The 13,819-nt window shown below is 37.3% G+C and overlaps 1 protein-coding gene across 1 annotated transcript in view; it reads right to left on the minus strand.

Annotated features, from left to right (window-relative positions):
* LOC117291403 (calcium-activated potassium channel slowpoke-like) overlaps window positions 1–13,819 on the minus strand; it is a 37,943-nt gene that overhangs the window by 7,081 nt on the left and 17,043 nt on the right. Inside the window, exons 6-15 of the mRNA XM_033773057.1 lie at window positions 11,668–11,777; window positions 8,532–8,600; window positions 7,713–7,799; window positions 6,240–6,334; window positions 4,860–4,937; window positions 3,786–3,837; window positions 2,837–2,933; window positions 1,933–2,154; window positions 941–1,145; window positions 233–325 (exon numbers count right to left, since the gene is read on the minus strand). Of these exons, the coding sequence (XP_033628948.1) occupies window positions 233–325; window positions 941–1,145; window positions 1,933–2,154; window positions 2,837–2,933; window positions 3,786–3,837; window positions 4,860–4,937; window positions 6,240–6,334; window positions 7,713–7,799; window positions 8,532–8,600; window positions 11,668–11,777 (1,108 nt within the window). The remainder of the gene's footprint in view (window positions 1–232; window positions 326–940; window positions 1,146–1,932; window positions 2,155–2,836; window positions 2,934–3,785; window positions 3,838–4,859; window positions 4,938–6,239; window positions 6,335–7,712; window positions 7,800–8,531; window positions 8,601–11,667; window positions 11,778–13,819) is intronic.

Consider the following 13,819-nt stretch of genomic DNA (forward strand, 5'->3'; position numbering starts at 1 on the left):
CTGTGTGGGTTCGTTTCCCAGGAACAATTCTCTGGTTTTTTTTAATCCCAAATCTAAAAATGGAATTTCTTCATTGTTTTCTCTCTTCTCGTTTGGCTCTTACAAAAGCATTGAGAATATATATCCCAATCCAAAAATCTAAATGTGATCTTTGTTCAGGAGATTGACCCAAAAGAGTTGCTTACTAAAATGGCACCCTAATGGTGTTTGGTCAGTGAGTATATTGACTTACCTAACTCAGTCAGCATTGGAACAGTAATCTTAGTTGATCCTTGTGTGAATAATGACCTCTTGATACTCCCTCCGTTTAGCCGCGTTGGTGATTCTGATGGTAAAACAATTTTACCAGTTTCAAGGGCAAGTGCTAGGCATAACTTGCTAGGCACAAATACGCTCTAATCCTCCAATCAAATTTGCAGAATGGAGGGGTGATATAAACCTATATTGCAGGGCCAATATCACTATCCTGCGTCTTGTGTGTTCTATGTCACGCGCCAATGTTTGCTTAAAGATAAACTCGTTATCACACGCGCGCTCGTGGAAATACTGAAAAACATAGCGCGTCTGCGTCCCATATCCAACTCGGCCGAAATATTGGACGCAGAAGCCCGACATTTTTCCGTAATCCAATCAAGCTTGTGTTATAACTATTAATCTGTTCCCCCACAAAACAATTCTTTTTCCATGTACATTTAATCAAAACAAAAAAATACCTTATACATATTTATGACCATTTCATGAGCCAAAGTCTCACTGGTTCATCCGATTTTTTTACATTTTTATTATGCCTGTTTGCCTCACATGAATCGTCGCAAGGTGAAGTATATTTCACATGCAAATTATTGCTCATACTGCAAACCATAATTTCTCAAGAAAATGGAAAACAAGATCAGCTGTAAATTTATGAGACTTTCCTTTAGAGAAAAAGGAATCTATTTACCTGCAGCATACGCTGCGATGATCTTCGAGCGTCTACTATGAGCCCCAGCAGCCATGATGGATTTAAGATTCAGAGAGGACAAGATGGTCTCTTTGTCTTGAAGCCCCTGCTCAATATTATCTCCCATGTTAGCAGACAAGATGACACACATTGCACTCTGATGGACGTTGACGTTACGCATGTCTGCACGGCTCAGCGGGGATCCCTAGATAGTATGAGGAAAGTAAATTAGTTATAATGACTTACAGGTTGCTCATCTTAATATATGTTTCAGGTAATTAAGACAAAGATCCGCCTTTACTACAATATATGGACATGTAGAGCGAAGTCAATGAAGATTGGATGTTTGTAGTACGCCGCTGCTGAAGAGCTTGCGATTAATTATGGTAAGATTGAAAAAATGCCAAGTCGTGATCCAAGTTTAATTTAATTTCACTTATTCGCCTGCAAGCATTACGAAAATTAAAAGTTAAACAGTTGCAAATCAAAGGATCTAAAATCAATACAAATGTTTTAAGAAGAACATAAACATGTCCAAACACATGCAAGTACTGAGGAACCTGGCTTGTCGGGCAGATACTTTTAGGGAACACTTAAACTGGAGGTGGTAGGGCCTACACGATTAGAAGCAAAACCAAAACAAAGAACCCTGACAGAGAAAGCCAATAGTGACAGAAAGTCAAGTCACTTACAAAGTGGCTAACCATTTGGTTCTAAAACCACAAAAAAGACCAAACACATTACCCCCCACCATCAAGGCAGGCTGGGCAACTCTGAAAAAAAGACCACTACATGTTAACAAAAATTGAATTCTTTAGAATGCTTTTTTGTTTATTCCTCTAACCAAACCAGGGGCTTAATACAGATAAAATCACTTTTAGGCCATCTCGACATTCAGTATTAGCCAAATTATTCGGAACACTGCTACCATGATGGTAGGTATAACTGTTATACACTTTATTGTGTTTTTGTTCAGTCAAGTATGTACTTACATTACATAAGAAGACCTTGGGAAAATTCTTGATTTTATCCCACTCTCTTGCCACATACTTGAGGTTGCCAAGGAACACGATGGTCCGTAGATCCTCACTCTTGAAGTTACTTGCACGCAGAGGCATTACAAAGTTCCTTAAACCAATCAGAGGAGAGTTTTCATCCCCAAACAAACAGACTATGATGTGGTTTACCAGGTGACGCCGTTGGTGTGTTGATGCCTAAAATGGAAGAGTGAACAAAAATGTTAATAAGAAAGATTTGAATGGAGACACTGGACACCTTTGCTAAATGTCAAAGACCAGTATTCTCACTTGGTGTATACCAACATGTGCATGAAATAACAAACCTGTGAAAAATTGGGCTTAATATGGTTATCTGAAATGTAAGAAGATTATGAAAGAAAAAGTACCTTTGCTGTGCAAAGTTGTATGTTTTCAGCCAGATGCCTCATCAGAAAGGCTTGAAGTCTTTCTCAGATTCGAATGAAATTACCTCTTTCTCAAAAACTATGTTACTTCAGAGGGAGTCCAGTCGCTTCTCACAATATTTTATACTATCAACAGCTCTCTGTTGCTAGTTTTACCAAGTAAGTTCTTACAAAGTGCTTATATATTTTTTAGTAATTACCAAATGTGTCCAGCCGTCGATTTCACCAAAATCTTCCTAACTTAGGATCAATCTTAGGACTTAGGACGGGTTCAGTTCCGTATCCAAATAAGTAGGACGCGTTGAACCCATCCTAAGTTAGGACGGGTTACTCGTCCTAACTCAAGTTAGGATTAATCCTAGCGTTTCGTGAAATCGGCCGCAGTGTCTTTAAGTTTGATTTTAACATGAATCTTGACATTTAAATAGGCTAGTACAAAACTTTAAGCAGACAACAGAATCTTCCAAACTTACAATTAAAACTTCTTCGATTTTGCGTGCAGGGCACCAGTGAAACAAGCCAGTGAAGTCATACGCTGGTTGGTGGTCTGATGAGGACTCAGTCACTGCACTATAAAAATAAAATTTATTAACTCTGTAAATTTTTCTCAAAGTATAAACAAAAACAAAACAAACATAAATGGTTCCCAATGAATTTAGAAATAGAAGTTTTAAAACTAAAAAATCAAATCAACACGATTTTGATATAAAACATTGTGAAATGAAGTTTTACCCAGGAAGAATTTTGAGTTTTTAGCAGTCTTATACTGGAGGCCGATGACACTGGGTTTTGAAAAGAGAAATAAGTAGCGTTAAAAAAAGATAATAAGACCGAACCCTCTTAAAACTGAGAGGCAACAAGAGAAAGACAGATGATACCAAGACAATATCAAGACCTAAACATCCGCATCAGTCAGCTAGCAGGCAACGAGAAACCAGAGAGCCAATTTCAAGACCTTCAACATCAACATTAACTCAACTGAGGCAATAAGACCAAGACCATCCTGAAGACCTAAAAACATCCAAAGTGTCAACTTAGAGGCAACGAAGAGAAAGACAGACCAACTGTGAGGCAATAAAACAAATGAGACTGAGGAAGACCAATCTCAAGACCTACAACATCCACATTTAAAAAAAGTCAACTGAGAGGCAAGACGAAGACTGATGAAACCATGACCCATCTCAAGACCTAACATCCACAATTGGACAACTGACAGGTAACAAAGACCAACAAAGACACTCGGTCAACTCAGAGGCAACAAGAGCAAGACTGGTGAGAACTAAAAAAAACCATCCACACTAAATAAGTCAACCTCAAAAGCTAAGAACATCCACACCAAGTCAATATACAAAGACTGAAGAGACCTAGACCCATCTCACACCTAAAATCTTTCACTAAGTCAACTGAGAGTGAATTACTTACCCTTTGATTTGCAGATCAGGTAAGTCAGCATGGGATGTGCGAGCAGCAGGTGCTGTAGAAAACAAAAAACGTCAACAATGTTGATTAGTTCAAGACCACCGCAAACTATGTTGTTAATTATTTCTCTTCATTTTGCAACCTGTCTCTGAAAACAGGCGAGATTTTTCAACTATTCGTAATTCTTTACCCTGGTGAAAATGCATGAACACCAACGTCTTGCGCGGTTACCACCCGCCAGGCTTGCCATTTTGGGAGTCAGTGGTAAGTGTGTAAACATTGCGTCGCTCACAATGTGCACACGGGGACTATGACTCCCAAAATGGCGCCACCAATATTACTGTGATGATGACGTGAAGTGAAATATAATATCAAGATTAACTTGCTGGAAATGAAGAAAGTGACTGAACACAGTCAACGTTTTTGGACCTTTTGGGCCATGTCACACGAGGCAAATATACAGGCAACTAGTTCCACGCAATCTCCATGAAGAAAAGCCAGTCACATTTCAATGTTCACCTAATGTTCTCTTGGATCGCAAGAGAATGTCTGAAAAAATTACTCATGGGCTACAAAACAGGGAGACGCGTAGAAGCTCAGTTGGTAGAGCGCTGGCGAGTTTTCTTGGTCATTGGTTCAAGTCCCGATCTATAGTCATTGTTTTCTTTGTTCAACATCAACTCTTGTTGTAAGTAAGGCCGTGTCCGAAACGGCGACTTCGGCTACAGCTACGGCTAGATCGCGCGCGTCTGCCTATTCTTCAACACTGGTAGACGCGCTGATCTAGACGTAGCTGTAGCCGAAGTCGTCGTTTCGGACACGGCCATATTCAGGCAATAGAACTTTATCACGCTGTCACCATCTTGGTCATGTTCACAGTTTCCAATAATAGTAATCAATGCTAACATTCCTGTGCATGGCACCAGACTATTATTTCATCCAGTCGTACAATGAGTTGGAATGGAGCAAAATCAAGATGTCCATACCGTGATAAAGGTCTAATAGGTACGACTGATTTACACTTAGTAATTTTCTTAGGATTGAAATCCCAATCTTGCATGCATAATAACCGTGTACCTGGTTCATGTAGATCTCCAAGTCGAGTCATTGCTAGCAGTTTATGTCCGTCTTTATGGGTGTACTTTTTGGCATGGTCTGAAGAGATATAAAATTAATAATAGAATAGTGATATTTAAATACAAAGGAAAGAATAAGAGAATGCTCCCCAAGGATGCATTTCTAAGAATGAGTGACCAAAGGGTTTAAAACAATAATGGAAACACATCGGAAGTGTCGTGGCCGAGCGGTTAAGAGCACCGAATTCAAACTCTGGTGTTTCTGATCAGCAGAGTGTGGGTTCGAATCCCCAGCCGTGACACTTGTGTCCTTATAAGCAAGACACTTAACCATTGCTTCGTCCTTCGGATGGGACGTAAAGCCGTTGGTCCCATGTGTTGTGTAACGCATGTTAAAGAACCCAGTGCACTTTTAAAAAAGAAAAGGGGTTCGCCCGGTGTTCCTGGCTGTGGCTGCTGTATGCGCAGAAGCACCTTGTAAACCCTGATAAGGTGCTAAATAATTGGGTCTCAAAATTCATCACTGCAATTACCTATCAAAGTTTGTATATACTCAGCGCCTTGAGTACCTTGTTTGGTAAATACGTGCGCTATATAAGACTTTGATATTATCAACTCAAGTGACATCTTGATGCAGAAAACACGAGTGAATTTCACAGAAATCTTGGTTCAAGTAGTAAAACAAATTAGATATCTAAAAATAACCCCCCGAACAAAAATATTGACAAAATTGGGAGACCACCAACATAGGGCTAGATAGCTCAGTTGGTAGAGCGCCGGCACGCTAAACTGTTTTCAAAGCATTTGGTCGGTAAAAAGAGACATTCTTTTTCTCAGTGTCGAATGTGAAACTGCTATTAATTACCTCATAGTTCTGAGTTAGACAATAAACCTTCATTTACATTTAAAGGCAGTGAACACTATTGGTAATTGTCAAAGACTAGCCGTCAGTTGGTGTATCTCAACATATGCATAAAATAACTAACCTGTGAAAATTTGAGCTCAATCGGTCTTCAAAGTTGCGAGATAATAATGAAAGAAAACATCCCTGTCAAACGAAGTTGTGTGCGTTTAGATGGTTGATTTCGAGACCTCAAGTTCTAAATCTGAGGTCTCGAAATCAAATTTGTGGAAAATTACTTCTTTCTCGAAAACTACGGCACTTCAGAGGGAGCCGTTTCTCACAATGTTTTATACCATCAACCTCTCCCCATTACTCATCACCAAGAAAGGTTTTATGCTAATAATTATTTTGAGTAATTACCAATAGTGTCCACTGCCTTTAAGTAACTAATTCTAATGAAAATGTCAAGATACAAAACAATCATTACAGGGTGGCTCTCTTTCCACACACTGATCTTATTAAATAGACAGAACTCACTGTTATCCATGCAGGAGAATTCTTTGCATTCACACTTCCAAATTTTATCCACTTCCACGCCTTCCCCATGGCACGCTCTACAGTAATAGAACGCCCTAAAAGATGAAGCAGAGAGAATAATATAATATGTTGGGGAGCCAATTTAAGTAGCGATGGCATTTTGAACATGAAAGACAGGCCGGCTGCGGCTGGGCTCGGACCAATTCAAAGATGCAGAATTGAAATGAGTGAGGCAGATAAATGAAAGGTCGTAATCATCTGCTGGGATAATCTTCGCAAGATAACAAAACCTGACCTCTCTTAATTTAAACACGATAATTGTTTAAAGGATGAGCAGGGCTGTGTTCATTCAAATTCAGTGGCACAATCAGATATTTTCTTGGGGTGGGGTTGGGGGAGGGGCGTGTGGGGGGTACTTTAATTTGGGAGGATGTTATTTAATGTAACAATTCAAGTGTGCATGTTTTCAATCTAATATAGGGTTAGGGGCATCTCCTCTGGTCAACGTTCAAATTGCTTGAAACTCAAACCAATGTGTTTGAATTGGAACTGCTCTGATTGGAATATACAATCAAATCAATGCACACACAAAAAATATAACGACAAATGAATACATAAATGAATAAATACATAAATATTATTTAAAAAAAAGCTGGAAAAAAAGTACATTAGAAATATAAAAAAAAGAAATAGAAAAAGGCAAATACAGATAGCATAAATTACATTTTTGATTTTTTTTTTTTATATTTTGAAAACCTGGTACAACACAAACTAGGACTTATGTCAACAAACTGTTCTGCAAATAGTCCATATCAAGAACGATGTGAATGTCTCGACGGGGTTATAGTTTCCCCTTTAGGGCTTCAAAACATTCAGCAGAAATTGAAAAGCTGCACTCAAAATAATTTCTCATAAATCTCTCTCCCATTATTTTCAATTGTCACTGCAACACAGCCAGCTCATTTCCTGGTTAAACCAAACCAAGGACATGATAGCTTGATGACCGACATTGAGCCCCAGTTTTGACACCGATAACTGCGATTTTTAAGATGGCCATATCACATTGTGGTATCCACTCTTTCTCAATCGCGAGCAGATTTGCGCTCCAACGCCTCCCAACCTTGACATGTCACTGAAAATGTGACAAATGTACCACCATTTTCCAAGAGACAATATCTTATATATCAACCCACAACATCGTGTGTAAGATGTTTGTTTTTAAGACATCTTAAAGGGACTAAGAAATGTAATGGTTTGTGGGACTTTGCACACTAATTTCAAATCTTTTCCATCAGAGTTATTGAGTTTTGAATTTGAATTTTTATATGTTTTTCGTCCAAAATGCTCACACCTTTTCAAATTAAATGTACGTATATTAGTTTATGTATGTAGGTTTCAAACGATTGCTTTTAATCTTTTATTGTATTTAATATTATGTTGTTATTGAAAATTTGTTTCTGTTGTTGTTTTTACCTTTTCGCTTCTTGGGCATCAGGGGCCAGGAAGAAGCCAACAGTTCCTCGCGTGACGACGATGTGCTGTCCAGGGTTAATAATAATGCTAAATAGAAAAGGAGATAAAATGGGAAGTGAGAAGGTAAAATATGACTTATTAAGTACCGTAGAGGAGCTTTAGTTATTGTAAACTTAATATTATGAGGCTTATACATAACTATGTCAAGTGCTGATTTCATAAAGATGTGTTTTAATCTTAACTGCTCCGGTTAAACTAAACCCACTGTGGCAATACTGACAAATCAACGCAAAATAAATCTGAGCGTATTGTGATGCCACTAGAAGTCTCATTTATACCAAGTCGAAAACTTCCCTGTTATTAACCGTTTTTCAGTTTATTATATCCATACACAGTCACATGTGTTTATAGAAAGAGTGTCAGAATATAGCGCAGTCACCTATTGATTCATGTACGAACCAACACTTATTGCTTCCACAAAATGATTATTAGACTGTTACAAAATCCCCATTGAGGTAACATAATGGCCATTTTGTAAGTAAAAGCTTTTCTTGTTCTAAGAAGAAAAATATTATGCCTACAATTGTTCAAAATCATTGTTGAAAATAATAAGAACTTGAACAAAAACCAATTATTTAATCTTTAAACACAGTTCGATCTTTCAGACCTTGATGGATACATTGCATACAGTCAATGTCTGCAACTATATAAGATTTCAGCTTTAAAATAGAGTGCCAATGAATGAATAGATTACATCAGACACGATCAATCCAAACGCTGCATATTAATGACATGAAAAAAAAACTATCTCTGACTTACTCAATCTCATCAAACTCATTCGTCTGCTGAACCGCAATTAGGAGGAGTTTCAACTTTTGAAAGCATTCCCTAAAGAAGAAGAAAAAGAAAAACAAAATTCACTCTGATTAAATTTGAGTGCATAATTACTGAGTTTGAGTTGGCAAGTGCGCCGGGGGTAAAAAGGCTTACACAGGGGAGTTCGCCGCCAATACATGGAATGTAATTGGAGACGCTTCCGAGAGAAAGTAATCCCTCTTTGAGATCAAATCAAAGGTGCACGTAGGCCATGAATGGGAGAGGGTATACGGCTGTCTTGTCTTGTCACAATCCAGGGAGTGTGTTTACAAAGTGGAAATATCTCAAATACAAAGAAGCGTCAGAATTGAATGGACTTCCACACCTTTCTCAAACAGCTATTGGAAAATCTACGCTTGGATATTCTGTTTTGTCAATAACAAAGTGGAAATCTCTGAAACAGTAAAAAGCATCATTCTTGAATGGACACATTATTTCAACACTTTTCTCGAGCAGCTATCGGGAAATCTATTATTGGACTTTTGTCTTGAATCCAGGAAGTGTGTTTTTCAAAGTGGAAATATCATCTAAACACACATTATTTCCACACTTTTCCTGACTAGCTGTTCTTGGCGAATCTTTTCTTTGAAATTGTGTCGCGTCAATCTAGGTAGTGTGTGGAAATATACATCAAAAAGTTAAAAAGCAACAAACAAATGGACATATATTTCCACAATTTTAGCCCAACAGCTATTCTTGAATAAACTATTCTGCCTTGTCAATCCAGGATAGTGTCTTAACAAAGTAGATGTATGATATCTCAAATACAAAGAAGCATCAGACTTGTATGGACATATATTTCCACAATTTTACCCCAACAGCTATTCTTGAATAAATTATTCTGCCTTGTCAATCCAGGATAGTGTCTTTACAAAGTAGATATATGATATCTCAAATACAAAGAAGTATCAGACTTGTATGGACATATATTTCCACAATTTTACCCCAACAGCTATTCTTGAATAAATTATTCTGCCTTGTCAATCCAGGATAGTGTCTTTACAAAGTAGATATATGATATCTCTAATACAAAGAAGCATCAGACTTGTATGGACATATATTTCCACAATTTTACCCCAACAGCTATTATTTGCAATTCTCTCTATGAATAATATGAAGTGTTTTTATCAAAGTGTGAATACATCTCAAATAGTAAGAAACAACAGACTTGAATGAACACAAAATTCAACAATTTTCCCGAACAGGTATGCCTAACATTAGAGTTTATATTCTTTGAAAATTATATTCTTGTCAGCCCAAGCACAAAACTTGAATAGAAAAAAATAACAAAATATTTTTTTCCCAAACAAACCATTGTAAACGCTATTCTTGGAATATCTTTTCATAAAAAAAATTGTTTTAAATAATCAAAAACAACATATATTGAATGGAAACAATATCACCACACTTTCCTCGCAAAATTGGGCTTAATGAATTGCGATATGATAAAACAAACTGTTCAAACTCATAAACAATGCGATAAAGTACAAGTCTCCCTAAATGCACGAATCACCCTTTTGCAATTTGTAATCAGTCATTATTTTTGAATGATGACACAGAGAGTGTTCGCCAAACGTTCTGGCAACATTTTAATAAAAAAAAAAACAAGATTTTGTTTCCCGAGGCGATTACATATTTAACCGAGGTCTCACTCCACGGTCCTAATAATCATTCCTTGACTGTAATTACTGAACATGATCGTCAATCACGATGACAACAAAATGAAGACTTGGAATATTCAGCTGTGGATCTAGTCGAAGGATACTTTAGAAATATTATGCGAGACTGAGGTGTCCTTGCTAAGTGAAAAACTGCAATGTCTCACTGTGTTTTTCCTTGTTGTAATGCTTAGCATGTTCAACTCAATCAATTTCAATTTCAATTCAATTCAATTCAATTCAAAATTTATTAAAAAGAATGTCTACTGAACAAAGGTAAAAACGAACTACTTGAAAATTATGATGACAACATTTGAAGACTTGGAATATTCAGCTGGTGGGTTTAGTCGAAGGATAGGGCCTACTTAGAAATATTATGCGAGACTGATGAGGTGTCCTTGCTTAGGGAAAAAATGAAATGCATCAATATTTGCTTTCCCTTTTAGTAATGCTTAGCATATCCAACTCAATTACATTAAATTCAATATGATTTTTTTTATAAAGAATGTCTACTGAACAAAGGTAAAACAGTTAATGACAAAAAAATTATGATGAAACAAAAATGAAGATTAAAATATTCAGCTGTGGATCTAGTCGAAGGATACTTAGAAATATTATGCGAGACTGAGGTGTCCTTGCTAAGTAAAAACTGCAATGTATCACTGTGCTTTCCCTTGTTGTAATGCTTAGCACGTTCAATTAAAGGCACTGAACACCTTTGGTAAATGTCAAAGACCTGGGGTCGATTTCACAAAGAGTTAGGACTCGTCTTATATCGAGTTAGGACGAGTAACTCATCTTAACTTAGGATTAATCTTAAGGTCCGCATGCTACAGTGCAGCTGTTGGTACGCATCCTAAGTCCTAAGATTAGTCTTAAGTTAGGAAGAGTTTTGTGAAATCGACGGCAGTATTCTCACTTGGTGTATCCCGACTTATTATGCATAAAGTAACAAATGTTGACTCAATTGGTCATCGAAGTTGCAAGAGAATAATGAAAGAAAAACTCCATTGGCACACAAATTTTTATGCTCTCAGATATCAATAAAAGGCTTCAGGTCTAAATGTTTTTAATATTTGAGTGAGAAAGTACCTCTTTTTTGTACCCTATCTACTTCAGAGGAAGCCGTTTCTCACAATGTATTATACTATCAACAGCTTCCCCTTGCTCGTTACCAAGTCAGTTTATTATGCAAACAATTATTTTGAGTAATTACCATCAGTTTCCAGTGCCTTAACTCACTAGCCATTCTAAAAACAAAAGAAATCCTTCGATTGAGACTGGATTCCCTTTAAAGCAATCATTGCTTCCCATTTTGCCCTTTCAAGTATCCACGAGCAAAAACTAATAAAACCAAACAGAGGTGACAAATGAATGTAGACAAAGTGAGCCTTTTGCTACCCTTCGTTTCGTAAACTTACTTGACAACCTCTGGTGCTGATATGCCATCAAACGCTTGCGATAAGCTCTCTGTGTAGATCTCGTTGCCACATCCATGTAGATAGTGTGACATCCAACCTTCTGGACTTTCCTAAACCGCAGGAGGAATCAATGGATGTGATTAAAGGCATGCAACTTGGGATATCACCCGTTTTAGAATTGGAAAATAACTTTTGCCCTCCACCAAAGAAAAAGAACTTGGGATATCATCCGACTCACTGTGCCCGATTACGAACATAAAAATGAGTTTTAAAAAAAAACTTGGGATGTCACCCGATTACGAATATAAAAATGAATTTTTCCCCCCACCAAACAATTTTTTGGGGGATATCACCTGATTACGAATATAGAAATGAGGATTGCACTTTACCAAAGAAAAAATAACTTGGGATATCATCAGAATCACAGCGCCCGATTACGAATATAAAAATGGGTTTTGCCCTCTACTTAGGAAAAAAACTTGTAGTGTCACCCGATTACGAATAAGAAAATGAGTTTTGCCCTCCACAAAAGAAAAAGAACTTGGCGGTATACTACCCGATTTCGAATATAAAAATGAGTTTTGCCCCCCACCAAAATAAAGAAGTGCATCTCGTTTTTGGCTCTAAATTACAAGGTTTAAGCGATTTTTCAATCCCCAAAAAAGAGTAAATTTCAATAAAAGATTTCAAGAGGGGGGAGTGCTTCTAAGGGGGTGTGGAGGGGTCTGTGCTCGATACTTTGTGGTGCACTAACTAAATCGGAACAAAATAGTCACTGTGTATGGGGCTTCTTGGTTTAATTTTTAAACCCCTTGCACGATGGGGAACGCATTGTGGGCGTCCATCTTTTCCGGGTGGGCCCCAAACCCGAGGCCCTAAAAGCCGAAGCGTTGGTTTAGAAAATGGCCAAGATGCATTGCTCAGAGGCCATATCCGACCAGGGCCCAATTTCATAGAGCTGCTAAGCACACAAGTTTGCTTGGCATGAAATTTCTTCCTTGATTAAAACAGGAATACCAACCAAATTTCCATTTGTTGCATATTGCTTGCTACTGGTATTCAGCTGTTGTTTGTTTCAAGTCCTGATTGGTAATCCTGCTTTTATCAAGGCAAAAAATTCATGCTAAGCAAGTTTTTGTGCTTAGCAGCTCTATGAAACTAGGACCTGGAGGCTATAGCTACGGTTACGAATGTTGCAAAGGGCTTCCCATTCTTTACTGTGGCGATCCAGCCAAAGCCTGATAGCCGTGCAGTAATCCTTACCTGGGCCCAATTTCATAGAGCTGTTAGCACAAACATTTGCTTAGCATGAAACTTCTTCCTTGTTAAAAACAGGATTACCAACCAAATTTCCACGTGTTTTTCAGGGTAAGCAAACAAAGGCTGAATATCAGTAACAAGCAATATGTAACAAATGGAAATTTGGTTGGTAATCTTGTTTTTATCAAGGAAGAAACTTCATGCTAAGCAAATTTTTGTGCTTAGCAGCTCTATGAAATTGGGTTCTGGACAGATATGGAAAATTAGTCTGGCCCGTTATTTTGAATTTAGTAATCAGTGGATTGTTTGACGCACAATGAATTAAATGCAAATATTAGCTAAGTATTGTTCCATAAAACGTATTTTCAAACACAACTCATAAATACTAAAATGCAGAAATCGTTTGGATTTTTTTTATCAATCTGTGGATTGGAAATTTAAAGTGTATTAAGTTGTTCTCTTTAAAACTGTGACGCAATAAGTGAATTATGTAAATTGAAGAATAGGGATTTGGGTGATGATGATAACATAGTGATATTAGGGTGATGATGAGAACTTGGTGATAAATTGACAAAATTATATAAATATATACATCAAGAAAGATAGTAAAAATATATATAGCTCATGCATATTCATTATCCATAAGAAGACTGCACATGCGGAGTCTCTCACGGATGCCCATTTTACAATACAGACGATGCGTGTAATGCAAAAAGTCCGTGCAAAAAATAACAAACAAAAAACGGTCAACTATATATGCACATAAAATGCCATGCAGTTGAACCATGCGATATAGAGAGAAAAAAACCGGCACCGGTTTGTATTATGGGCAACCGTAGACCGGAAAAAGGGAAACATTTTTCACTCTTAAAAATCCAGAAGATATTTATTT

Source organism: Asterias rubens, chromosome 6, assembly GCF_902459465.1.
Source record: "Asterias rubens chromosome 6, eAstRub1.3, whole genome shotgun sequence".
Classification (NCBI taxonomy): domain Eukaryota; kingdom Metazoa; phylum Echinodermata; class Asteroidea; order Forcipulatida; family Asteriidae; genus Asterias; species Asterias rubens.